Source organism: Pelodiscus sinensis, chromosome 22 (assembly GCF_052426305.1).
Source record: "Pelodiscus sinensis isolate ZL-2025 chromosome 22, ASM5242630v1, whole genome shotgun sequence".
Taxonomy (NCBI): domain Eukaryota; kingdom Metazoa; phylum Chordata; order Testudines; family Trionychidae; genus Pelodiscus; species Pelodiscus sinensis.
This window is the reverse complement of record NC_143073.1, coordinates 2,233,255-2,259,255: the sequence shown is the minus strand read 5'-3', so window position 1 is coordinate 2,259,255 and position 26,001 is coordinate 2,233,255. Positions and strand designations below refer to the sequence as shown.

At 69.9% G+C, this 26,001-nt stretch overlaps 2 protein-coding genes across 7 annotated transcripts in view; one reads left to right on the top strand and one right to left on the bottom strand.

The window, feature by feature from the left end:
* GATAD2B (GATA zinc finger domain containing 2B) overlaps nt 1–5,397 on the top strand; it is an 83,381-nt gene extending 77,984 nt beyond the window's left edge. For all 3 annotated transcript variants that reach the window (XM_075907281.2, XM_075907280.2, XM_075907279.2), the window contains one exon: nt 49–5,397. In XM_075907281.2, coding sequence (XP_075763396.1) covers nt 49–182 — 134 coding nt within the window. In that variant the 3' untranslated portion in view covers nt 183–5,397. The remainder of the gene's footprint in view (nt 1–48) is intronic.
* A 16-nt stretch (nt 5,398–5,413) lies between these two features.
* On the bottom strand, nt 5,414–24,265 carry LOC142819517 (immunoglobulin superfamily DCC subclass member 3-like). 4 transcript variants are annotated; one of them, XM_075907283.2, is made up of 14 exons: nt 24,040–24,262; nt 20,202–20,492; nt 19,527–19,671; nt 18,524–18,654; nt 17,439–17,576; nt 17,088–17,246; nt 15,823–15,988; nt 14,957–15,207; nt 12,039–12,203; nt 11,403–11,591; nt 10,944–11,048; nt 10,217–10,343; nt 9,693–9,813; nt 9,281–9,485 (listed from the first exon to the last, which is right to left on the bottom strand). In XM_075907283.2, the coding sequence occupies exons 1-14, from the start codon at nt 24,089–24,091 to the stop codon at nt 9,411–9,413; spliced, it is 2,115 nt and encodes a 704-aa protein (XP_075763398.2). In that variant the 5' UTR covers nt 24,092–24,262; the 3' UTR covers nt 9,281–9,410. The 4 variants fall into 4 exon arrangements, with proteins under 4 accessions (XP_089628730.1, XP_089628731.1, XP_089628729.1 ...); XM_089772603.1 differs by lacking the exon at nt 9,693–9,813 and having other exon boundaries at nt 5,415–9,485; nt 24,040–24,265; XM_089772604.1 differs by lacking the exons at nt 9,693–9,813; nt 10,944–11,048 and having other exon boundaries at nt 5,414–9,485; nt 24,040–24,265.
* Between the last annotated feature and the right edge of the window lie 1,736 nt (nt 24,266–26,001).

The window sequence follows — 26,001 nt, the reverse complement described above, 5'->3', positions numbered from 1 at the left end:
TCCCGTGTTACAGGAGTAATGGTCCCTCCTTGCTTTCTCCCCCTCCAGGTGTGAACATTGCATACCTGAATGCTGGGATCGGAGGCCACAAAGCGTCGAGCCTGGCAGACCGCCAGCGGGAGTACCTGTTAGATATGATCCCACCTCGGTCTATATCGCAGTCCATCAGCGGACAGAAATAACGCCTAGTGCCCCTCCCCTCCTGTCGCATGCAGTGCCTGTACTGGTGCCTACCATCCACGGGGAAAAGACAAACCCATTTCCAAACTCCAGCCGCCTGCCCCTCCCCCGACGCTTCGCTCCCCGCGAAGGCGCCCTTGCCCGCGGGCAGGGCCGTGGCCTGCTTGGAATCTCACTCGCCATGTGTTAATGCTCGTTTTCCGCGCCTCTTTTGTAATGACAAAGCATCCACTTTTTACTTGTGTTGTGTTTTATTTCCCCTCTGCTGAATGGCCGGTTCAACTTCTTCCTTTCCAGAGATTTGTTAGAGCCTCCGCGCGCCCGCTGGGCAAGGTGCTCAGCGCGGACCCGAGGGGAATGGGGTGAGGCGGCCGGACAGCTGGTCTATGCACTTAGGAGGGCGGTAGGAATTGCTCCCCAGAAGAGGTAAGGAGCAGAGGGGCTGCGGCCACGCCCGGCGGGGGCTGGGCTGGACTTGGCCCGTGTGCATAGCTGAATGGCGCAGGATGCTGGCCCCGGCGCGAAGGGGCTGCCAGGGAGGCCTCAGTCTGGCGTGCGGGGTGGAGGGGTTTGTGGGCGTGGCCTGGCTGCCCTGTCGTGGGGGCAGTGGAAGGGGATGGGGCTCCTCGCCCAGGGCCCGTTTCCTTCTCCCAGCGATTCCCATGCTCCTGGTCGGAGGTGGACGTTCAAAAGGGACAGCGGCCTCGTGCCTGTCTAACACCCCTGCTCTCGAGCAGCTCTGTGCCCGGCCCGCGGTCCAGCTGACGCCGTGGCGGGAGCTCGGTGCGGACTGAGCTAGTGAACCCGAAGCAGGAGCAAGCTGAGAGCCTGCGGATCGCTCTGTTTGCACTTCCCTGCGGCTGAGAGGCCCTGGCCAGAGCCGAACTCTCCCGGCAGCGCCGCGTCCGGGGCAGCGACATGGAGCCTTCCCGCTTGCTGTTGCTTGGATGCCCCCCTTGGCCAGACTGTTACAAGGCAGAGAATCCGCTAGACTTCTGGTGCCGAGGGGAAGGCCTTCCCGGCTGCCGTGTCGATTGTGCAATGGAGTGTTACGTCGCCGCCCGCCTGGCGTTGGCGGGAGCCGTGCCCAGCGGCAGAGGCGCCTTTTCCAGCAAGGCCCGTGCCGCGTCGCCACGGACGTCTGGGAACTGTGGCTGCGAGCCCTGAGCTGCCAGGCGGCCGAGGAAGGGGCTGCAGCCTCTCCTTTGCACGGCAGCAGGATTTCCGCCAAAGAGGCCCAGCACGCCGGCCCTGCCTCTGCAGAGGGGGGCCCGTACCGATGTGAGGACTCGGCCTTCCCTGCCCGGCGCAGTCGCCCCTCCCTCCGTCATCTCAATGTGGGGGCCGTGCCGGGTGGCTTCGGGGCACCCCACCCCTCCACTCAGCCAGCACTTACTAATACCCGAGGGGCGTGGGTGCGTCGTGGCCAGGGCCCTGCCGATGGTTTTGGGCAGCTGGTGGCGCGCGCGGTGGCTTGTCCCTTTTGCTTTTGTTTTGTGGTTCCCTGGGGCTTGGCTGGCGCCCCGGCTCTGCCGCAGCCCCGGGACCTGGTGACGAACCAGCCAGATCCGCTCCTCGACCTGCTGGGCTGGGCGGAAGCACCTTGCTCCATTTGTCTCCGTTGATAAAATTATCAGCGCGCTCTTCAACCCCCCCTTTGCCTCTTGGCCTTGTTGAGTTGGCTCTGTCCCACGCCCCCTCCCACTCAAGTGCCAGTCTCTCCCCGTGGGTCTCCCCGAGAGGTACGAGGTAGCCCAGGCAGATTGGCTGAGATGAAAACGTGAAATGTGCAATACTTACCGAGTCCCGCCCGCCGGGCCTGGGGCGCGAGCGAATCGTCAGAGCAAGTTAACCAGAATGGTGCTAAGTGACATGTCTTGGGAAGGGGCTGGGTCCCCGCCCCCCGGGCGATATTGCAGTGGCTGGCTTGGAGATGCATTTCCGTCCTGCAGCCCATGCCTTGTGGGTGCCCTGTCTGAGCCACGGCAGGGAAGGCAACCTGCTCCGTGGCAGGCAGCAGGGCCCCGAGAGCCAGGAAGTCCCAGTTCTGTGGCGTGCGCAAGTCCTTCACCTTTGTCTCCCCAGCTGTAGGGTGGAGCCGGGGCCTCCCAGCGTGCGGGCTGGGGCGTGCAGTGGCACTGGGTGAGGTGCGGCGTGGTCGGACCCGGCCGGCCCATCTGGTGCTGGCTGTGGCCTTGGGTTGCTCCTCCCTCTTGGGTGCTGTGCTGAGCCCTTCTCAAGCCCCAGGCAGCGCGGGACACCCGGCGTGCTGCTCAGCCGGGCTGGCTTCCACTCCTCACCCAGGCCCTCCGTGGCCCCACGCTGCTGAGCTGCTGCATCTCGCAAGGCCCCTTCCCCGCCCCGCCTCTTGTCCTGGAATTGCACATCGATGGCGTGAAGGGAGAGGGAGCCCGTAGCGGGGTCTCCCTGCGCCCAGCCCCGGTTCTTCCTGGGGGCTGGCCGCCGCTCTGGGCTTTGTTCCGCGGGGCCGCGGACACCGCTGTCGCGGAGAGCACCCGGTTAGAAAGCACAGAGCCAGGGCGCACAGCTCTGCAGGTGGCGGGACTCCTGGGCAGCTGCTTCCACCTCCCTGGGCCCCCCGGCTCCCCCCTTGCACTGCCGAGGGCGAAGGGGGAGAGTCCAGCGCTCCAGCGTGCAGTGGTTCCTCGCAGGCCTGGCCGCCCCCGCCCCGCCCCGCCCCACCTACTGATCTCTGTCTGAGGGGAATTCCGGCGCTCGCTTTGTGATCCGCACAGGCTTCCTTTTTTTGTCTTGACCACCGCGCGCGACCCCCGTCCCTCGTCCAGTGCCCCCTCTCTGGCTGTGATGTACGGTAGGAAATTGTCTCTTTTTTTAGATACGGAAATAGGGATTTTCCCCGCTTCGGTTAGCTTTTCTTTTACAGCTAGATGTAGAGCCGCTTGTGAACGCTTAGTGGGGTTTTATTTTGTTCCTCCCAAGGCATAACCCATTCTTCCCCTTTCTTCTCTGCCCCTCCCCGCCTCCACTCGCCCGCCCCGACAAGATCTTAATTAGCTTATGATATTGCTGCCGAAATGTTATAACAAGGACTCATTCGTGTATATAAGCTATTTGACACATTAAAAACAATTGTACATTGTGTAGAAAACAACAAAACAAAAAAAAACCCGCCTCGCCATGGATATTGTGAAAGTTGTTACGTCCTTTTGTAGTGTGACCTCTTGTGTATGACCTGAAACGTGCAGAAGGGCTGGTTTCCGCCGGGCGGGGTAGGGAAGCCAAGTCGGCCGGCTGCAGAGGGCAGAGACCCGGGGCTGGCGTTCACGTCCGGGCGGGGCGGCTGGCCTGCAGAAATGCACTGGTGGCACTCGCCACCTCCCAAATCTGTGCCTTTCCCACACACAAAGAAGGACCCTACCAGTGACCAGCACCCCTAGTGCAGCGGAGACGGGACTGTTCCTTCCCCAGCATCAGGGCTTCAGCTCGGGACGGGGGGAGGGGGCGTTCCCGCCGGGAGCATCCGGATCTTGGGAGTGGGGCCGGGGTGGGGACAAGTATTATGAACTGTCATTGTATTTGCACTGTTTTTATTATTGCATTGGCATCTATACAATATACATCTCGAACAACCTGCGGTGTGCGGCTTCCTTCCTGTTCCGCTGAGCGCCAGCCGCGGGGCTCCACACGGCGCCGCGTCCGCTCCCCGCGGCTAGGACAATCCAAAGAGCTGGAGGCACCGGGTCTCCAGGTCCTGGGCCGGGGCCCCTCCCAACGGCCGCCCCGCAATTCCTGTGGCCCCGGCCTGGCGCAGCCCACAGCTCCGACGGGAGGTGTCCGTGTCGGGCCGGTGCAGACGCCCGGTGGTTGTGCGAGAGCGGAGTGCCGAAGGGATTTGGAGCCCGGCTCCTCGTCCCGCCCCCCCCATCCCTGGGGAGGTCCAAGTCTGAGCCTGCAGAACCTGCACGCGCCTTGCGGGGCTCAAACAGCCCCGCCTGCAGACCCCCCTGCTCAGCCCAGCGGGTGCCTTCCCCTTGGCACAGCTGGCAGGCCCTGCTCACCCCCTTTGCCCTCTGCAAAATCCCCCTGTTTTTACCCCCCCAGGCCGGGCTGCTCTAACAAAGGGGCTCCCTGCTCCCCAGTCCCCCTCACCCTGCCTGCCAGCACGTGGTGTCGGCCGGCTCCCACCGGGGCCGGGGGATCAAACACCGTGGGCCGAGCCCCTCCCAGGATGGGCTTCTGGGGCCTGCAGCCACCGCTGGCCCTGCTGTCGCGGTGCCCGGAGGGGCCTGGATGGCTGCAGGCCCCTGGGGACAGGGCAGGAAGCTGGGCCCACTCGGTTCTGGGGGCGGAGGAGGCCGCGCTGGTGTCACTTCCATCTCCCCACGCGCTAAGCGCTCGGTGGCCGAGGGGGACATGCTGGCCCGGAAACGGCCTGCAGCTGAGGGCAGGGGCCTGGCCAGTGCATTGTGCAGACCTGTCCGTGGCGGGCAGTCGCCTGCTCGCCCACCCACGGAAAGCGAGTCCAGACCGGCCCCAGGACGCCCCTGGGAGCTGGGCGCCGCGTTCCCACCATCTCCCGCAGCCTGCCTGGCGGAAACGGCGGCAGCGCCGCTCAGGGTGGGAGCAAGAGGCTCTTGGTCAGTGTTGCAGCGCGGCTGCCGCCACGCCCTTCCACAGCTCTGCCCCGGCCTCGCGTCCCTTCCCCTGCGTGGGCGGCCGCTGCCCCCCAGGGGCCTTGATAGTCTGGACCCCTTGACGTAGGCGTCCCCACGCCTGCCAGCTTGGGCTGTGGCTGCAGTCACCGGCTCGAGGGCCCCCAACCCCGGGCAGGTGTTGCAGGGTACAGCCTCCCAGCAAAGCCTCCTGCTCCGAGTTCATGCACAGAGCCTGGCGCCAGGCCCCCCGCAGCTCCCGAGTGGCCCCGTCACAGCTGGGGAGGGAGAGGTCTGGGGGGCCAGCCTGCATGGCAAAGCGAGGGGGCCCCAGCCTCACCCCTGCAGCCTAGCTATCCGGGAGGGGGGCAGGAAACCAGGCCTTTTGCACAATTTTAAGTTTTTTTGCATTGTGTTTGAAATCTGGTTTAAAAAAAAAAGCTGTTTAAATACTGCCAAGCAATTATGCAGTGACTGATTAAAAATAATAAGCTAATTTTTGGAGAAAGGATTAAAAAAAACTTTGTAATATTTATCACTTGCAAGCTATGTTTAATAAAGAAAGGAATGATTTATAACTTTTCATGAGGCTGGTGCGTTGCCTTTGGGGTGGGGTTCCGGTGGGGCCGGAAGCTGCCGCACGGTGCCTGCAGCCCATGGGCCCTGCTGGGACAGGCTGCAGGATTCCCACCGGGATTTTTCAGAAACGCCGAATCCGCTGTGTCCCCTGAAACCGTGATCGGTTTTAACGAGCAACCGCTGAGACCTTCAGGAACTAAATATTGGGGGGGGGGCTGCCAGAAATGGAGGGATGAAGAGTGAAAACCTATTTGGGATGGAGCCTCCTTTCCCAATCTCGGCATCGCCAGCAGTCCTACCGCTGGGCCGGCTCCCGGCTGCCTGGCCCCTGCAATCCGAGTGGCCCGTCCTCAAGCGGGAACGCTGGCAGTTCCACTGTTCTGACTGGTGTTCCCTGGGCGATGCCCTTTTCAGCAGCTCCGCTCAATGGCATCATGCTGCAGTGAGTTCCACAGGCTGACTGTGCCCCACAGGCGAGAGGGAAAAGCTGCTGTAGGCTGCAGCAAATCCAACTGCTCATGCCAAGGGCTGTTAGCTCCCACGTTGCCTCATTGTGGAGATCCACACACCGGGGCTTCCCCTCCCCTTGCTGCTGGGGGGGCAGCGAGGGTCAATCAACCCCCTCGCTGGGCTGCCCCCTGGACTCGGGGTGGGGGGTGAGAAGGCCGGGGCTGGTCAGCCTGGCCCTGTATGTGACCCTCACCTGACAGCAAGCTTGGCCCAACCGTGGTGTGGGGTTAAACCGGCTCTGCGGATCCTGCCCCCTCTGCCAGCCTTGCTCCTTCCTGTGTGCTGCAGTGCCAGGGCGCAGCCTCCAGCTGGCACCTGCCATGGCCCCATCCCGGCCCCGGGGGGTGTGTAAGGCTACAGCCCTGCCCCCCCCCCAGCTGCCAGCCCCGCAGGGCTGCGAGTGACTCTCCCAGCCTGGGTTCAAGCGCCAAGCTCCGGTGTTTGGGACCGGGGGAGGGGTTGGCTGCTTGTCTGGACTCTGGGCCACTGCACTGGCGCCAGGAAACGCGCTGCCAGCGCTGAGGGGAAGGGTTGGCCAGGGAAGGTCTCCGCCCCCCACCCCCGGGCACTTGGGGTTGCTTGAGAGGGCAGGGGCGAGCTAGCTCTGTGGAGCCCTACTTGAAAACTGCAGCCTCAGCTGGATGGGCCCTGCCCGGGGTGTGGAGTCGGACCGGCTCCCGTCCCTGCGATTGCTCAGCTGCTGGGGGCACTGGGCCCTGAGCTGCTGGGCTCCAGCTTGCTTAGTGCTGGCGGGTTCTGGCCGTGGGGCCCCTCTGGCCTGGCATCAGGGCTGCAAGCAACAGCCCAGGGTCTAAGGGCGTCTGGTCCATGGGCCATTGCCCGGGGCTTTGCTCTGTTCTCCCCCCGCCCAGGCCCAGCCCGGCTCCCGCCCAAGGACACGCTCGCAGCCGGGGGCGGTTTCCACGTCAGGTTTAATGTTCTCCCAGCGCCGGCGGCTGCCTGGATCTCACGCTCCGGCTGCGCGTCCAGCGGCTGCACCTTTCCAGCTGCAGCCCATGGAGGCAGGGCCGGGTCTTCCTCCTGGGCCCCACGAGGCCCCCGTCCCGGCTCTGGCCTGGGCCCGTCCCACGCGGATCGTGCTCTGCCCAGGGCTGAGCGCTGGAGTCCCTGGTCCGGTGGCTCCCGGGCTGGGTGCCCCAGGTGGGGCGAGCCTGGCCCGTTCCAGCTTCCGGCGGGGTGGGCCTGGCGCGGGCGGCGCGTTACACAGACCTGCTCATTGGTTCTAGCTTTCACATCTAGATGCGTAAGGGCAGCAGCTCCATGGGACCGGGGGGGGGGGGGGGGGAGCACTTGAAAATGGGACGGGGCAGCCGTGAGCGTAGGGCTGGGCTCAGCGGGCTGGGGGCTGGGGGCAGGCCCCACTGCATGGCACCAGGTCCAGGCGAGTCTTTGGCTGGGCAGGGGTGACTTAAATTGTAGCAGCAGGGGGTGGGCATCTCCTCCCCCCCCCCCCCCCGAAGCCCGGCAGGGGCAGAGCCCAGCGGGGCATGGGGGCCAGGCCTGCAGGGGGTCTGCCTAGGACAGTGCACTGGGCCGCTGCACGGTGGGGTGGAGAGTTTGGTACTTGCAAACTGCACCAATTAACGCTCAGCGCAGTGGGGGGCCGGGGCTGCCTGGACCCTGGTGCGGGGCTGGGCGGGGGCCGGGGGGCGTCTTTGGGCAAGGCCGGGCCAGGCCTGGGCAGTCACTTTGGTAATGCTGGGTCTGTCGGGTGGGGGCAGGCGGGGGGGAGGGGCAGCCCAGCGATGGAGCCACTGTCAAACAAAGCAAAATGTGCCTTCCTCAGCTACGGATTGGCCACAGGGCCCCCCCCCCCCCCGCTACCCTCCCTCGTCTACTCAAAGGGGCTTCTGGTTCGGGGCCACGCGGGCAGCCCTGCCACCGCTCGCTCACGCAGGGTATTTGGCAGCATGGCTCGCACGCACACACGTGCACACGCTCTCGTGCACACTCACACAGGGCATTTGGTTGCGGGGCTTGCACACGCGCACACTCATGGCATTTTGGTAGCATGGTTTGCACGTGCACACACTCATGCTTTCACTCACGTGCACCTGGCATTTGGTAGCATGGCTTGCACACGCATGTTCTCACACTCACACGTGCACACACACATGGTGCTTCCAGGTGGCGATGGTCCCTGGCGGGGGGAGGGGCGACTTGTTTAAAGGGCAGGAAGTGGGACTGGGCTCTGCCCCTCCACCTGGAGCTTGGGGGGGGGGTGCAGACCTTATTGCTTTACTGAGGAGCTGGGCTCCTGCCTCTGGAGGAGGGGAGGGGCAGGCTGGTGCCCTGTGGGGGAGTGGGTGGCTGTGTGCCCCCTGCTGGTGCCCCCTGGTTACTGCAGCCCAGCCTGGGTGTTCCTGTGGGCCGGGCAGTGGGGTGGCCCATGTGGAGGAGCCGCCTGGGAGGGGACACAGGCCCAAGCAAGCCGGGGGGGGGGACACAAACTTGTTGCCTTGGGCCTGGTGCCCCCCCAGAGCGAGTAGGGTGCAGCCAGCCTGGGGAGGGGGGCTGGGGCCAGGCCCCATGGCAGGACAACAGCTCCTTAGAGCTCCGTGTCTTTGGCAGAATTTTGGCTTTTAAAAAAATATTTGGATAGAGACATAAAAATGGCGAAGCAGCAAAGGGAGCTTTGAATGGGGGGGCCTTTGGGTGCAGGCCCCCTCTGTCGGGGGGCCTTTGGGTGCAGGGCCCCTCTGTCGGGGGGCCTTTGGGTGCAGGCCCCCTCTGTCGGGGGGCCTTTGGGTGCAGGGCCCCTCTGTTGGGGGTCCCTCTGGGTGCAGGGCCCCCCCTCGGGGGTCCCTCTGGGTGCAGGGCCCCCCCTCGGGGGTCCCTCTGGGTGCAGGGCCCCTCTGTCGGGGGGGCTTTGGGTGCAGGGCCCCTCTGTCGGGGGTCCCTCTGGGTGCAGGGCCCCTCTGTCGGGGGGCCTTTGGGTGCAGGGCCCCTCTGTCGGGGGTCCCTCTGGGTGCAGGGCCCCCCTCTGTTGGGGGTCCCTCTGGGTGCAGGGCCCCTCAGTCGGGGGTCCCTCTGGGTGCAGGGCCCCTCAGTCGGGGGTCCCTCTGGGTGCAGGGCCCCTCCGTCGGGGGTCCCTCTGTGGACAGTCCCCAGGGCAGAGCTCTCTGGCTTTGCTGCACCACCTGGAGGAGCCGGGGCTCAAGTCTTTTGACAAACTGGCTCTGCCTTGGCAGCAGGGACGCTGGAGGGGTCTGGTGTTTCCCTGCCCCCTCTCGGACGGTGGGGGGCAGGGCTGAGAGGTGGGGGGGCCTGAGCCTCTCGATAAGGCTGCAGCCCCCTGCCTGCACTACGGCCCCACTCGCCCCCCCTCACTTTGCCCCAGGGGGCTATTTGGTACTGGGGCTCGCCCCGGGGGGGGGGCGCCGCAGGCCGGACGTGGCTGAGGTAGCTTTGGTTGGGGGGGGCAGGATGAGGTAGGTTCTTTGGAGGCCGTGGGGACCCTGAGCCACGTCCGGGTGCCCCCCCCAGCTACCCCAGGGACTGTGGGGGAGGGGAGCACTCGCTGGGGGCTTCGCCGAGGGGCACCTCCGGGCACGGCTGGCTCTGCGGGAAGAAGGGGGGATGGGGTCAGGCTGCGCCAAGGGTACTGCCCCTCCCCCATCCCGGCCCCCTGCCCTGGCTGCTCAGGGGGTGGGGGAAAACAGCCCCCCCCCCTCCAGTTACTGCCCCACGTGGCCCCGGTGCTGCTCCTGGGCCGGGGGCTGGTGGCTCGGCTCTTCCTCCCCGCCCAGCTGGGTCCCGCATCCTCACCTGGGCGACCAGGTCGATCATCTCCACGGGCTCGGCCTTCCCCAGCTGGGGGCCGAGGCTGGCGGGGGCCCCGGCCCGGGGCAGGGTCCAGCTGTCCTGCGCGCCCTTCCTGCAGCGCCGGCTGCAACGGGGGAGACGTGCTGGGTTCGTAGGGACCCGCCAAAGGCAGGCGCCTTCCCCCTCCCGACAGTCACCGGGGCTGGCTGGGGGGGAACATGGGTAGGGGCTTGCAGGGAGGCCCAGGGGGCGCCAGCCCCACCCCACCCCACCCCCCGGGCATGTAGCTTGTGCGGGACGGGCGGAGCTCGGGGGGCCGTGGAGCACGCGCGGGGTGGGGCCGTGTGAAGGGACCGGGGTGCCAGGAAGGGACGGACGGAGCGGGCCCCCGGACCCCCCACCCCCTGCAGGGCCCCTCGGCCCCCCACCCCCTGCAAGGCCCCTCGGGCCCCCACCCCCTGCAGGGCCCCTCGGCCCCCCACCCCCTGCAAGGCCCCTCGGGCCCCCACCCCCTGCAGGGCCCTCACCTCCGGCAGCCGAGCGTGAGGCCGAGGAGGCAGAAGAGGATGCAGGCCGTGCCGATGTGGGCGCCCACCACCACGCCAGCCAGCGAGCTGTCCGCCCCCGGCCCACAGCGGCACAGGGGGTCTGGGTCTGCGGGGGCAGGGAAAACAGCCCGTGTCCAAACCGCCCCCCCCGCAGCCACTGGCCCCTTCCCACCCCATGGGCTGGGTCTCCCCATGGACACAGGCCCCTGCTCAGCCCTGCCCCCCATGGACAGACGCTCTGCCCCGCCCCCCACGGGCACAGGCCCCGTCACCTCGCTCCCCATGGGCACAGGCCCTGTCATCTCGCCCCCCACGGGCACAGGCCCCGTCACCTCGCTCCCCACGGGCACAGGCCCTGTCATCTCGCCCCCCACGGGCACAGGCCCCTGCCCAGCCCTGCCCCTCACGGACAGATGCTCTGCCCTGCCCCCCACGGGCACAGGCCCCCTGTCACCTCGCCCCCCACGGGCACAGGCTGCCCCCAGCCCCCCCCCCCCCACAGCTGCTCTGCACTGCCCCGCACAGGCACAGCCTGCCCCCAGGCCGGCCCCCCCACAGGCAGATGCTGCCCCCAGCCCTGACCCCATCTGGGCCCCCCAGTTGCCTGCGTGTCATGGGGGGGTGATCCCTGGGCAGGCCAGGGGGGAGGCCCAGGACTCCCGGCTCGGAGCTGTTGGTCCCTCTTTGGCCCAGCCGGGCCCCTCACCCAGCATCTGGCTGCCCCCCTCCAGCTGCACGACCTGCACGGAGCTTCGCCCGTCCCCACCGCCGCCGACGGCCTGGAGCTTGAGTTCGTAGGTGGCCGAGGGCTCTGGGGGAAGGAGCCGCAGGGCGTCAACGGGGACGGGGCCAAGCCAGGTAGGCAGGGCACACGGGTGGGGCCAGGGGCCACAGTGGGGGGGGGGCAGAGAGGGGGGCTGGGAAGACCTCAGTGCTGCAGGGGGAGAGGGGGAGACTGGGGCAGCAGGCACAGCACAGCACGGAGGGGGGCTCAGTCCTGCTGGGGGGGGCTGGGGGAGCTCAGGCCGGGGGGGGGGTAGAGTTCTGCCGGGGGGGGGGGGGGAGCTCAGGCCGCGGGGGGGATAGAGTCCTGCCGGGGGGAGCTCAGGGGGGGGGGGGTAGAGTTCTGCCGGGGGGGCTGGGGGACCAGGCCGGGGGGGCTCACCCAGGTTGCCGTAGACGTAGGAGGTGGCCGTGGCGGCCAGGAGCTGCGGCCCCTCGAAGTGGGGGCTGGGCAGTTTGCGGTGGAAGAGCTTGAAGCCCTGGAGGGGGCCGGGCAGGGGGGGCGGCGCCCAGGAGACCCGCACGGCGCTGGCGTTCAGCACCTCGGTGGAGAAGCCGGGGGCTGCGGGGACTGAACAGACCATGGGGCTCAGCACCCAGCCGCCCCCCCACCCAGCCCCACGGGGCAGGGAGGGAGCTGTGACCACTCTGCCCGCTGCAGCACAGCGCCCCCTGCTGGGCCACCACCTACAGCACAGCGCCCCCTGCTGGGCCACCACCTACAGCACAGAGCCCCCCCTGCTGGGCCCCACCCCCACGGCACCCCCTACTGGGCCCCCACCTCCGGCAGAACAGCGCCCCCTGCTGAGCCCACACACATACACCCACCCCCGGCAGCACAGCGCCCCCCCTGCTGGGGCCCCACCTACAGCACAGCGCCCCCTGCTGGGCCCTACCCCCGCACCACAGCGCCCCCTGCTGGGCCCTACCCCCGCACCACAGCACCCCCTGCTGGGCCCCGCCCCTCCCTGCAGCCCAGCACCCAGGGCAGCTTGGATCCCAGGCTGAGGGCTCTTACGGCGGCCCGTGGTGGCGGCCAGGACGGGCTCCGAGTCCTTGCTGGCCCCCAGTGGCGAGTAGGCCCGGAGGCGGATGCAGTAGGTGGTGGCGGGCTCCAGGCCGGTGAGGACGTGCTGGAAGGTGGTTTTGCTCACGGCCTCCTGCAGCTCGTGGCTCTCGGCCTCTGAAACAGGCCGGCCCGGAGGCTGATGAGCAGCTGCCCAGGCGGGGCTGGGGGCTCACTGAGCATCAGGCACAGAGGGAACAGAACTGGGGGGCTCGCAGGGGCCGGGGGACTGGAGCTGTGGGGGGGGGCTCTCAGGGGCCGGGGGACTGGAGCTGTGGGGGGGGGCTCTCAGGGGCCGGGGGAATGGAGCTGTGGGGGGGGGCTCTCAGGGGCCGGGGGAATGGAGCTGTGTGGGGGGGCTCTCAGGGGCCGGGGAATGGAGCTGTGGGGGGGGGGGGGGGCTCTCAGGGGCCGGGGGAATGGAGCTGTGGGGGGGGGGGCTCTCAGGGGCCGGGGGAATGGAGCTGGGGAGGGGGTGGGGGGGGGGGCTCTCAGGGGCCGGGGGAATGGAGCTGTGTGGGGGGGGGCTCTCAGGGGCCGGGGGAATGGAGCTGGGGGGGCTGGGGGGGGCTCTCAGGGGCCGGGGTAATGGAGCTGGGGGGGGGGGGCTGGCAGGGGGGGGGCCAGGGGAATGGAGCTGTGGGGGGGGGGGCTGGCAGGGGCCGGGGGGTGGAGCTGTGGGGGGGGGGGGGGGGAGGGGCTGGAGCTGGGGGGGGCTCTCAGGGGCCGGGGGAATGGAGCTGTGGGGGGGGGGGCTGGCAGGGGCCGGGGGAATGGAGCTGGGGGGGGGCTCTCAGGGGCCGGGGGAATGGAGCTGGGGGGGGCTCTCAGGGGCCGGGGGAATGGAGCTGGGGGGCTGTGACGTGGGGGGGTACACTCTTGTGGCCCTGGGCCCAGGCTGGTTGGGCATTCGCTGGTTGCTGTGTGGGCTGGAGGTGACCCCCACTTCCTTGGGGGCCCTCAGCCCCCCATTTCCGATGCCCCCGGGCTACGGGTACCTTGAATGGGGTCCCGGCTATGCCCCTCAGGGACAGCTGGGTGCTGGGTACCACGCACTGTGGGGCCATTACGTCAGCCAGGCCAGCGTCACCTCCGCCCGTGGCCAGTAGCTGTCACCTCCCTGCCATCCAGCTCTCGCTCCAGGGCCCCGCCTGCCCCACCGGTACAGGAGCAATCCACCTCCCGGCGTGTCAGATCTCCCGGGGAGTCTGGAGTTGTGGGGCCTGTCCTGGTGCCTGGGGCCCCCTTGCCCGCAGCGATGGCAGGGCAGGTCCCACGGGTCCCCTCGGGCCGGGCCCTGGCTGTCTCTGGTGGCGGATGGCTGGTCCCTGTCTCCTGCCTCGGCCCGTTGCTCAGCCAGCAGCGGGTCCCTGCGCGATTCCCTCTCTCTCCGGGACTCCCGTTCACACCCGGCCCGGCTCGCCGTGAACTCATCCGCCAGCCTCCCGGCCTCCTGGGGTCCCCTGGCTCCGGTCCTGGAGCCACAGCCTGAGGCTGGGTGTGCACCCTCCATAGAACTGCTCCAGCATCAGCAGCTTAACCAGGACCTCTGCGGCCTGGGCCCCCCCCCCCCCCCCCCGCACACCCGCGTGGGGCAGGATCGCGCCAGGCGGGAGGCCAGATCCACACGGGTCTCCCTTGGCGCCTTCTGCACCCCCCGGAACTTCTTCCTGCACGTTTCCGGGGTCGGCCCCTGTGCAGCAGGGCCCCCGTGACCCGTTCGTTGAGCCCCCTGCGGCCTCCTGATCCAGCACGGGGGGAGCTGCTGAGCCGTCCGCTGGGGATCTGGTGCTAAGAAACCCGTCCGTGTCCCCCGCGTCTTTACACTGGGCCAACACGAGCGTCTCCAAGTGTCCGGCCGTCCCAGGCCCCGGGCCCCTCCCCACGCGCCGCAGCCAGGGCCCCTCGGCGTCTCCGCTCCGCCATGGCCCACTCCGCTGCCGGCACAGCGTGGCCTGGTGGGCACCACGTCTGTCTGGCGGACTCCAGCCCCGCATCCGCTCTGAGGGCCTGAGGCGCCCTGGCCGTGTCTGGCTGCTCCCCGCCGGGACAGGCTCCAGGCCCATGGAGGGGTCTTTCTCTTCCAGCTGGGCAATCAGCTGGGCCTTGGTGGTTCTTCCCGGGGCAGGCCCCACTCTCTGCACAGCCCCACCACGTCTGTCTTCAGGAGTCGGGCGCAGGCATCTCCCCACCGAGCCCCGGGGTGCAGACTCACCAGCCGATGCTCCATCCACAGGGTGCAGTGCAGCCCCCCCGACACCCCTGTGCCAGTGCCTCGGGGACCCCCGCCCTGCACCCCCGTCTCCGCCAGCCAGGCGAATGGGGGGGGTTAGTGCTTCTCAGAGATACAGCCCGGCCCGGTTCCATGTGGGCAGCCTCAGACCCCTCAGGGCGGGTCCACAGGCCCCCGAACCTCCAGAACTTGACAGTCTGTTCTCTTCATGTGTGCCCAGCCAAGGCTGCCCCCTCCCTCCCCCCAGGCAGCCCCCCCCTTCCTTTGTTCCAGCTCCCCCTGGCCAGGTGAGATGCCACTGGCCATGGCCAACATGCCTGCTGCCCCCAGGGCCCCCCCCGCTGGGCAGCGCTTACAGACACCAGCCAGTAGGGGTCACCCACAGCCCAACGCAGAAACCAGGGACTGGCCAGGAGAGCGGGCCCAGGGCCACATGGGTGAGCAGCCCCCCACGACGTCACAGGGGCTGAGGGAACGGACCCAGGGGAGTCTCTCTGGGGCACAGAACTTGGGGGGTCCCGCTAGGGCTTGGGGAACAGAACCGGGGGGGCTCAGTGGGGCTGGGGGAACAGAACTGGGGGGGCTCGCAGGGGCAGGAGGCAGGAGCATGGGGTGGGGGGGGTTCAGGGACACTCACCTCCCGCCCTGCGGATGTGCAGCACGTAACCGATGATCCCGTCAGTCACCTCGGGGGGGGGCTGCTGCCAGGACACCTGGAGGGAGGTGGTGGAGAGCGCGGTGGCCCGGACACCCCCGGGGGCGCTGGGCAGCGCGGGGGCCAGGCCGACAGACAGGCGGGCGCTGGCCTGGTTGGTACCGGCGCTGTTCTCAGCAATGCACTGGTAGATGCCTTCATCTGCCGCCGTCAGCCGCTGGATCAGCAGGGTGCTGGGGGGGCCGGGGGGGGATCAGCCCTGCCCGCAGCACCCAGCCAGCCCTGCGCCCCATGTCACATTCCCTGCCCCCCTGCCGGCCGGTTCCCTGCCCTGGGGCCAGAGCAGAGTCAGTGCCCCCTAGAAAGGAAAGGTCCCGTCCCCTGCCCCTCCGCCCAGCGCCCCCCCCGGCTGGGCCCCATCCCCTGCCCCTCCACCCAGCGCCCCCCCCCCCGGCTGGGCTCCATCCCCTGCCCTCCGCCCAGCGCCCCCCCCGGCTGGGCCCCGTCCCCCCCTGCCCTCCGCCCAGCGCCCCCCCCGGCTGGGCCCCGTCCCCTGCCCCTCCGCCCAGCGCCCCCCCCCCTCCCCTGCCCTCCGCCCAGCGCCCCCCCGGCTGGGTCCCATCCCCTGCCCCTCCGCCCAGCGCCCCCCCCCGCCCCCCCCCGGCTGGGCCCCATCCCCTGCCCCTCCGCCCAGCGCCCCCCCGGCCCTGCGCCCCCCCGCCCCAACCCCTGCCCCCCGCCCAGCGCCCCCCCCCCCCGGCTGGGCCCCCTCCCCTGCCCCCCCGCCCAGCGCCGCCCCCCGGCTGGGCCCCACACTGGGGCTGATCTGGGGCCGTCTCCCCGCTCACGTGTTGCTGTGGGAGGTTCGGACGTTCTCGCCCGGCCGCAGGGTCTTGCCGTTTCTCAGCCAGGCGAGGTGGGGCTCGGGCGCGCCCTGGGCCACGCAGGAGAAGCTGGCGCTGCTGCCCAGTGGCTTGGCCACCGACTGGGGCCACTGCACAAACTCGGGGGGGGCTGCCGGGCGGAGATGGGTGAGGACCAGCGGGGGGGGCAATGCCACCCCTGGCCCCTGCCCCTGCCGCTCCCACCCAACCCCTATGATGGGGGGGGGGGCTGCCGTCCTGCCCTGGCCTCGTGCCTGTGCCCCCATGGGCCGTGCAGAGCCTGGAGAGACCCCAGCTGGGCGGTCGGGGGGGGGCGCTCTGGGAGCCTGGCGAACACCCAGCCCCAGCCAGCTGCTGCACCCCCAGGAGTGGGGCGGGCTTGGGGGAGAATCCCCAGTCTCAGGCACTGGCCCAGGGCCCCTCACTGCCTGGGTGACCCCCCAGCGGCAGCCCCCCCAGCTGCCGAGGCCAGGGGCAGGGCCCAGCTGGCGCGGCGAAAAGGCCCCGTGACGGGGCCACAGCTCATTAGCCCCATCAAAGGCTGCAGCCGGCGGCGCCGCAGGGGGGTCTTGGGGGCGGGGGAGGGGGGCTTCAGCCCCGCAGCCGGCCAGTGCCGGGGGGGGCAGGGGCCCTGCCATGGGGGATGCGCTGGCTTGATGCCCCCTTCTGTGGGGGGGGCTGGACCCCAGCCCCACCCTGCTGTGAGCTGCCTGCCCCGGACCCTGCCCCCCTCAGAGCCCTGGGCTCCCTGCCTCACCTGCTCTGCGCTCATGGGCCAGGTGCTGACGCTGATTTATTCCCACGCCAGCCCCTTGTGGGGGGGGACTTTGGGCAGGTTCCCACCCCTCTGCCCCCTGGGGGGGTTGGAAGGTGCCCCCGGGGGGGCTCGCACCCGTGACCTTTGCCCCCTGGGGGGGTTGGAAGGGGCCCCCCGGGGGGGCTCGCACCCGTGACCTTTGCCCCCTGAGGGGGTTGGAAGGGGCCCCCGGGGGGCTCGCACCCGTGACCTTTGCCCCCTGAGGGGGTTGGAAGGTGCCCCCGGGGGGGCTCGCACCCGTGACCTTTGCCCCCTGGGGGGGTTGGAAGGGGCCCCCGGGGGGGCTCGCACCCGTGACCTTTGCCCCCGCTCATACAAAGCCAAGGGCGGATTGTCCTGCACGGCCCGGCTGCTCGGGGTCGGTCTGTCTGGCCAGGCCCGTGGGCGTCAGCCCCTCCCCCGCCAGACTCACCCTGCACCATGAGGCTGCCCTGGGCCGTGCGGCGCACGCGGGTGCCGGGCCGGTTGGCCGCGCACACGTAGACCCCGGCGTGTTCCACGGAGACGTCCGAGATCATGAGGTTGCCGGTGCCGAGCACCTGGACCCCCTCCACGCCGATGGAGCGTCCATCTGGGGGGGGCAATGGGTGAGTGGGGGGTGCTGCTCCCCTCCCCCACCCTGCTAGTCTGTGCACCCCCCCATCCAGGGCCCGTCCTTCCCCTCCCCCACCACTCCCCGATATGCACCCCCAGCCTGGGTCACCCTGTGCTCTCCTGGGGTCTTTCCAGCCCCCCCGGCCAGGAGCCAGCGGCCCCCCCTCACCGAGCCGGCTCCAGGAGACGATGGGCCGCGGGTGGCCGGTGGCGATGCACTCCAGGACGGCCGTCTGGTGCACCGTCAGGGTCAGGTTCTGGGGGCCCGACAGGATCACCGGCTCCTTGTAGCGTCTGGGGGCCGAAACTAGGGAGGGAGGGAATAGAGCCCAAACGGCCCTGCCAGCCCTTGCCCACTCTAACCCCCAGCCCCCTGCTCTAACCACTAGCCCCTACTCCCCTCCAAAAGCCAGGGAGAGCACCCAGGCCTCCTGGCGCCCGGCCCCCCCCCCCCGCTCTAACCACTAGCCCCTACTCCACTCCTACAGCCAGGGAGAGCACCCAGGCCTCCTGGCGCCCAGCCCCCCCCCCCCGCTCTAACCACTAGCCCCTACTCCCCTCCTACAGCCAGGGAGAGCACCCAGGCCTCCTGGTGCCCAGCCCCCCCCCGCTCTAACCACTAGCCCCTACTCCCCTCCTACAGCCAGGGAGAGCACCCAGGCCTCCTGGCGCCCAGCCCCCCCCCCGCTCTAACCACTAGCCCCTACTCCACTCCTACAGCCAGGGAGAGCACCCAGGCCTCCTGGCGCCCAGCCCCCCCCCCCGCCCTAACCACTAGCCCCTACTCCACTCCTACAGCCAGGGAGAGCACCCAGGCCTCCTGGCGCCCGGCCCCCCCGTTCTAACCACTAGCCCCTACTCCACTCCTACAGCCAGGGAGAGCACCCAGGCCTCCTGGCGCCCGGCCCCCCCCCCCGCCCCCGCTCTAACCACTAGCCCCTACTCCCCTCCTACAGCCAGGGAGAGCACCCAGGCCTCCTGGCGCCCGGCCCCCCCGCTCTAACCACTAGCCCCTACTCCCCTCCTACAGCCAGGGAGAGCACCCAGGCCTCCTGGCGCCCGGCCCCCCCCCCCCGCTCTAACCACTAGCCCCTACTCCCCTCCTACAGCCAGGGAGAGCACCCAGGCCTCCTGGCGCCCGCCCCCCCCCGCTCTAACCACTAGCCCCTACTCCCCTCCTACAGCCAGAGAGAGCACCCAGGCCTCCTGGCGCCCAGCCCCCTGCTCTAGGGCCGCCCAGTCTGGCCTGCTCACCGCTGATGTCCAGCTGGGCCTCCTGGCTGCAGCGGGTGCTGGCGATGTTGCTGGCCACGCAGCGGTAGGCGCCCACGTCAGCGCGCCGCACCCCGGTGAGCTGCAGGATCCCCGCCGGCAGGAGGGTGAACCTGGGGGGGCAGCGCGGTCAGGGGGCCGGGCCGGGGCTGGGACGTGGGCAGCCTGGTGGGAGGGGCTGAGCCCTGGTCCGTTGTGGGGGGAACACAGAGCCCCCCCTTCTAGCCCAGGGGCAGGGCCTGTCCCGCTGCTCTGCCCACGGGCTGGCCTCAGGGTCCCCACAGCTCCCTGGGCAGGGCCAGTCCCATGGCCTGGGCGGGCGGGTCCCCCCTGGCTCTCTCCCCCCCACCGGGGCTGGCTTGGCGGGCTGGTCCCCCCTGGCTCTCCCCCCCCCCCCGGGGCTGGCTTGGCGGGCTGGTCCCCCCTGGCTCTCCCCCCCCCGGGGCTGGCCTGGCGGGTGGGTCCCCCCCTGGCTCTCTCCCCCCCCCGGGGCTGGCCTGGCGGGTGGGTCCCCCTGGCTCTCTCCCCCCCCCCCGGGGCTGGTCTGGCGGGCGGGTCCCCCCTGGCTCTCTCCCCCCCCCCTCCCCCCCCCCGGGGCTGGTCTGGTCAGGCGGGTCCCCCTGGCTCTCTCCCCCCGCCCCACGGGGCTGGTCTCCCCCCCGGGCGGGCGGGTCCCCCCTCCCCCCCGGCTCTCCCCCCCCCCCGGGGCTGGTCTGGTCAGGCGGGTCCCCCCTGGCTCTCTCCCCCCCCCCCGGGGCTGGCTTGGCGGGCGGGTCCCCCCTGGCTCTCTCCCCCCCCCCGGGGCTGGTCTGGTCAGGCGGGTCCCCCCTGGCTCTCTCCCCCCCCCCCCCGGGGCTGGCTTGGCGGGCGGGTCCCCCCTGGCTCTCTCCCCCCCCCCGGGGCTGGTCTGGTCAGGCGGCTCCCCCCCGGCTCTCACCCCCCCCGGGGCTGGCTTGGCGGGCAGCCCCCCCAGCTCTGGGCTCACCGCTGGTCGTCGGGCGGCAGGGCCGTGCGGTTACACTCCCAGGCGATGGTGGCCTCGGGTACGCCCTGGATGAGGCACTGGAATCGGGCGACCCCCCCTTCCTCCACCGCCATGGACTCCGGGTGCATGTGGAACTTGGACAGGGCTGTGGGGGGAGGCAGCTGTCAGGGCAGAACCCCCCCAGCGGGGCCCCCAGCTGCACATGCATCCCCGTGGAGAGGCGCTCTCCCTCCCAGGGCAGCTCCCCCGCCCGCCCCTCTGGCAACACCCTCCAGCTTGGCAGCCTCGGCTGCGCTCACCCTGGGAGCAGTGCCATCCCAGGGCCCCCCCCTTGCACATGCGGGGGTGGGGGGGTTGCCCCACGTCTGAGCCTGGGGGTGGCTGCAGAAGGCAAAACCAGGGGGGTGCAAAGGAGGGTCCATCCCCCACTCTCCCCCCCATACTCCCAGGTGGGGGCTGAGACACCCCCAAAGTGCTAAGCGGGGAGGGGGGGGACCAGGGTGCTGAGTCTGACTTGGGAGCATGGCCTTGAATCAGCACACCCCCCCCCCGGCCCACTGAGCGGGGTCCGAGCCCAGACACACCCGCCCCTCCCAGCCCAGCCCTTGGGGGCGCGTCTGTGGCAGCTGGGCCAGCCTGGGGCCGTGGGCTGGCGCGTGCCCACCCCCGACTCACTGGCGAGCCGCACCCGGGCCCTGCGGCTGAGCAGCCGCCCGTCGCGGTTCTGGGCGGCGCAGCTGTAGTCGCCGGCGCTGGAGGGGCGCTGGAGGCGCTTGATGAGCAGCGAGCCGTTGGCCAGCACGGCCACGCCGCTGTCGTCGGCCAGCGCGGCCCCGTCCTTGTGCCAGGTGACGCTGATCGGCGGCTCCCCCTCCACCCGGCAGTGCAGCACCAGCGGCCTGTCCCGCACCGCGATCACGTCCGCCGGCTCCTGCAGGAAGGCCAGCTCTGCCGGGCGACCCAGCCCTGCGGGGAGCAGCCGTTAGTCCTGGAGCCGCCAAGTCCCGTGGGCCAGATCCTGCGGCCAGGGCCCGCCCTCATCTGCAGCAGGGCAAGATCGGGCCCTCGCGCCATCCGGCGCCATCCCGGGGGAGCAGGACCGCCAGGGCGGCTTCCATCCATCCCTTGCACCCCCCCTCGTCCTCCCTCCGCTGGCCTGCCCACTCCCAGCTGTCTGCTGCCCCCCGGGCCTAGCCCAAGTGCTGAGCTGGGTCTCACGGCCCCACGCTGCCCTGCTGGACTCGGCCACCTCTGGGGCACAACGTGGCAGCTGCTTACTGCACTGTGCAGGGTGGCAGCACAGCTCCTGCCCCACCATCTCCCCTGCAGGGCCCGGCTGCCAAGTGGCCCCAGGCTGCCACGCCCCCGCTGAGAGGGCATCCCGCCGGGAGAGGGGGACGGGAAGTTTGCAGATGATACCAAACTGGGTGGGGTTGCAACTTCTTTGGAGGATAGGGACATAATTCAAAATGACCTTAGCAAGTTAGAGAAATGGTCAGAGGTAAACAGGATGAGGTTTAATAAAGAGAAATGCAAAGTGCTCCACTTAGGAAGGAACAATCAGTTCCATACATACAAGATGGGAAGCGACTGTCTAGGAAGGAGCATGGCAGAAAGGGATCTAGGGGTCATAGTGGACCACAAGTTGAATATGAGTCAACAGTGTGATGCTGTTGCAAAAAAGCAAATATGATTCTAGGTTGTATCAACAGGTGTGTTGTAAGCAAAACTCGTGAAGTCATTCTGCCGCTCTACTCTGCACTAGTTAGGCCTCAGCTGGAGTACTGTGTCCAGTTCTGGGCGCCACATTTCAAGAAAGATGTGGAGAAATTGGAAAGGGTACAGAGAAGAGCGACAAGAATGATTAAAGGTTTAGAGAACATGACCTATGAAGCCAGGCTTCATGAACTGGGCTTGTTTAGTTTGGAAAAAAGAAGATTAAGGGGGGACATGATAGCAGTTTTCAAATATCTAAAAGGGTGTCACAAGGAGGAAGGAGAAAATTTGTTCCTCTTGGTTTCTGAGGACAGGACAAGGAGTAATGGGCTTAAAGTGCAGCAGGGGAGGTTTAGATTGGACATTAGGAAAAAATTCCTAACTGTCAGGGTGGTCAAATATTGGAATAAATTGCCAAGGGAGGTGGTGGAATCTCCCTCTCTGGAGATATTTAAGAACAGGTTAGATAGACATCTGTCAGGGATGGTGTAGACGGAGCTTGGTCCTGCCTTGAGGGCGGGGGGCTGGACTCGATGACCTCTCGAGGTCCCTTCCAGTCCTATGATTCTATGAAACAGCACCAGTTCCAGGGTCGCCAAGTGGGACCAACTTGCTGTGGCTGGAGCCCAGGATCCCCTGTCCCCCCCCCTCCCCCCGAGAGGGACCCAACTGGCTCCTTAGGGCACCTAGGGAAACATGCCCCAGCAGGCCAAGCATGTGGTGTCTGCAGCCTGCCCTCTGCGGCCGCCCTGTGCCTCAACGGCACCCAATGGCAGGGCAGACACACCATCCCAAGGGCCACGCACAGGGGCCGGGAGCCCCCCCCCGCACAAACATAGCTCGTGCAAATCCGTGTGCCACTGGCCCCCTGTGCACCCTCCATCTGTGCTGAGCCTGGGGCGTGTAACAGCCCTGCTGGTGCGATGCACGCGCGGGTGCGTCTGTAACACCCCAGTTTCTCTGTGCAGCCACGCAGGCTGGTGCAGCTGCCGCAAGATGGGCAGTCGTCCCTGTAAGGGGGTGGGCACTTCCCAGCCTGGCACCAGCTGGGGGGAGGGTCACTGCCCCGCTGGGCCTGCCCAGCTCAGCATCTCTGGAGCCCGGTGTCAGGGCCCCCCTCCCCGGCGCACCGTGTGGCTGGAAAACCAGAGCCCCGTCCCCGAGCTTGTGGGCCAGTCACCAGCGCGCCGCGTCCCCAGCCCGTCACTGCCCCAGCGCCCAGCTCTGCCCCAGGACCAGGCGCCACCCTGCGGGGCAGCCCCGGGCGGCTAAGGCGCCGCAGGCCGGGGGATGGGGGAGCCGCAGGCCCCTGGTCCCGCGCGGGGCGGGGGAAGCCAGACCAAAGTTAACTTGGTGACAATGGAGCAGCGGGCGGGGGCGGGGGGGGATTTGCCAGCCTGACATGGTGATTGATGCTCTTTCAGCCCGGCCTTAGCAACGGGGCTGGGGGCAGGGCCGTGGAGGGCGCAGGGTGGGGAACAATGGGCGGGTCAGAGGGTGCGGAGGCAGCTCCATTGTGTTCCTAGCAAGCACAATAGCCCCCACCTTGCCCGGCGGGGGCCCTGCGGCCCATCTGCCTGCCTGGGCAGCCACGTGACCGGCTGGGGGTGAGGTTCCCATGACTTGTCCCCTGACTCGCTGGCCCGCCCTCCATCCATCACGGCCCTGGCCCTGCCCTGACACCCTGCGCTGCCCCAGGCCGGGGGGATCACGGCCCGAGCCCCCAGCCCCGACAGACTGACCCTGGCCAGGGCCAGGCCCAGCCACACAGCAGGCCCAGGCCGGCCCATGGGCAGGCGGAGGGTTGGGAGAGGCAGGGAAAGCGGGATCAGCAGCTGGGACTTGGGGCTGCAGCAACTCCCCATCCAACGGGGGCCCAGCCAGCTCAGAGCCCCAGCGCTGGGTCACAGGCCCCATCACAGAGGCACCCTGAGACGCTGGGGGGCCAGCACAACGTGGGCCCCCCTCACCAGCCTGCCCAGTCCCACTCCAACCACTAGCCCACACGGCCCTCCCCGAGCCAGGGACAGACCCCCCCCCCCGGAGTCCGCCCCCCTAACCACTAGCCCACACGGCCCTCCCCGAGCCAGGGACAGACCCCCCCCCCCGGAGTCCGCCCCCCTAACCACTAGCCCACACGGCCCTCCCCGAGCCAGGGACAGACCCCCCCCCCGGAGTCCGCCCCCCCTAACCACTAGCCCACACGGCCCTCCCCGAGCCAGGGACAGACCCCCCCCCGGAGTCCGCCCCCCCTAACCACTAGCCCACACGGCCCTCCCCGAGCCAGGGACAGACCCCCCCCCCCGGAGTCCGCCCCCCCAACCACTAGCCCACACGGCCCTCCCCGAGCCAGGGACAGACCCCCCCCCCGGAGTCCGCCCCCCCAGCCCCCCCAACCACTAGCCCACACGGCCCTCCCCGAGCCAGGGACAGACCCCCCCCCCCGGAGCCCTCCGCCCCCCGCCCCCCTAACCACTAGCCCACACGGCCCTCCCTGAGCCAGGGACAGACCCCCGGAGTCCGCCCCCCTAACCACTAGCCCACATGGCCCTCCCTGAGCCAGGGACAGACCCCTGGAGTCCGCCCCCCGAACCACTAGCCCACACGGCCCTCCCCGAGCCAGGGACAGAGCCCAGCGCTGCTCCGGGTCCCCGTGCCCCCCCCGGCCAGCATCTCGGGGGTCGGGGGCAGAGGGGCCCGGGGGCTGCACGTGCTCCCCCGCGTCCCCCCAGCTCACGCGCAGGTGGGGAGGGGACAGGCGCGGCTGGGCTCTGTGCCCCCCCCCCGCCCCACTCACCGCAGGCCTGGAGCAGCAGCAGCCCGGCCAGGCAGAGCCGCCAGCGGGCCATGCTCCGGCCGGGGGGCTCAGAGCCCGGGGCCGCGGGGGGGCCGGGCCATGGGGAGCCCCCGGAAAACTTTTCTCGGCTCGCGCCGCCGCCCCGCTCCGGGCCGCTCCGCTCCGGTGCTGGCGCCGCGGAACTTGCCCGCCGGCCGCGGGGCTGCCCAGCGCCCAGTGAGCCGCCCGCGGGCCGGCCGGGGGGACCGGCACAAGGGGGGGTGAGGGGGGCAGCGGCCGCCCAATGGCAGCGCGGCGCCAGGTGACGGGCAGGGGTCGCCCCGCCCCGCCCCCCGTCCGGCTCCGCGCGGTTCCAGGGTCTGGGGGACTCGGGGGGGGGGGGAGGGAAGATCCTGCCCCCCCGAGCTCGGAGCCGCCCCCCAGGGTCAGCCTCCCCCGGAAGCCGGGCCGGAGCCAGGCCTGGAGGGGGGCAAACACCCCGCGGAGTTAAGGGGGGGGGACTTCCCAGCGCAGCCCCCCCTCCAGGCTGCAGATCGGCCAGGAGGGGCGGGGGGAGCAGGACCCCCCCAGATCTCCCCTGCGCTGCCGGGGCTGGGCCACGCGCTACAGTCTCGGCGCGCCGCGGCGTTACCCTGCGGAACTCACTGCCAGGGGACGGCAAAGCCCAGCCCGCCCGGAGCTTCCCCGAGGCGGTGCCCCGCTGGCTGTTTGGGTGAAGACAACCACGGGGCCGACGGTGCTCGCCCTCCGTGTGCCGGGCCCCGCCGATCTGGGATTGGGGTGCGGATGGGGGCGGGGCAGAAGGATGGGTCGGTCCCCTTTGCGGGGCCTGGCTGCCGCCCTGGGGCGCTGGTGAGGGGCGCTGGCGGGGGAGCCCCGTCAAGGCCGCTGTCCCAGGTGCTGAAGTCTGCCCGGCTCAGGAGAGGTGCTGGGGGTCTGGGGGGGTCCGGGGGGGGGGACGCGGATGGGCCGGGCCGATCAGGTTCCAGGCTGGTTTTGCCGGGGGGGAGGGGGAAGACTGGAGAGGGGAGGGGGAGGGGGAGCCAGGACTCCTGGGGTCTGGCCGGGGGGGGGGATTTGAGACGAGCTCCGGGCAAAACCAACCCTGTAGCGAGGCTCCCAAGCCGGGGGGGGGGGGGACCCCAGAAAGCAGGGCCCGGAGCCGGGGCCCCAAGGGGGAGCCGGGGGCGGGTCCCATTCAAAGTTGGCCCCCCCCCATCCCCCCCCCGCCGCTCGCCGAGTGCCCGCGGTTGCCCCGGGAGACGCCCCCCTCCCGGTGTCACTTTCACAAGCTGTTAGCTCCATTCTCCCCACACAAAGGGCGAGGGGCCGCGGGCCCGGGGGGGGGGGGGGGGGGGCTGCCCACTGCCCCTCGGCTCCAGCCCCGCCCCTCCTGCGCTCCGCCCCCCGCCTTCTGGGTGGGGGGGATCATCCTCCAGCTCATCCCCCCCCCGCCACGGGGAGAACCGGCCCCAGCGTCACGCAAAGGGGTCCAGCGGGGGGGCAGTAACACCCCCCCCAGCCCCCAGCGGCTGCGCCAGGCCCCGCACGACCAAGTGCCCCCCCCTTGGCTCCCGGGGGATTTCTCTGCACAGGTCCGGCCCCCCCCCAAAACGGCTCTGCCGGGCAAGCAGAGGGAAACACGCCCCGCCCCGCCCCTCCCCCCCCCCCACGCCTGCCGAGCCCCTCCCTCCTGCCCCCCAGCCCTGCCGAGCCCCTCCCTCCTGCCCCCCAGCCCTGCCGAGCCCCTCGCTCCCACCCCACAGCCCCGCCCCCCCGGCCTGCCATGCCCCTCCCTCCCGCCCCCCAGCCCTGCCCCCCCCGGCCTGCCGTGCCCCTCCCTCCCGCCCCCCAGCCCTGCCCCCCCCCGGCCTGCCGAGCCCCTCCCTCCCGCCCCCCCCCTGCCCCCCCCCCCCGGCCTGCCGTGCCCCTCCCTCCTGCCCCCAGCCCTGCCCCCCCCCT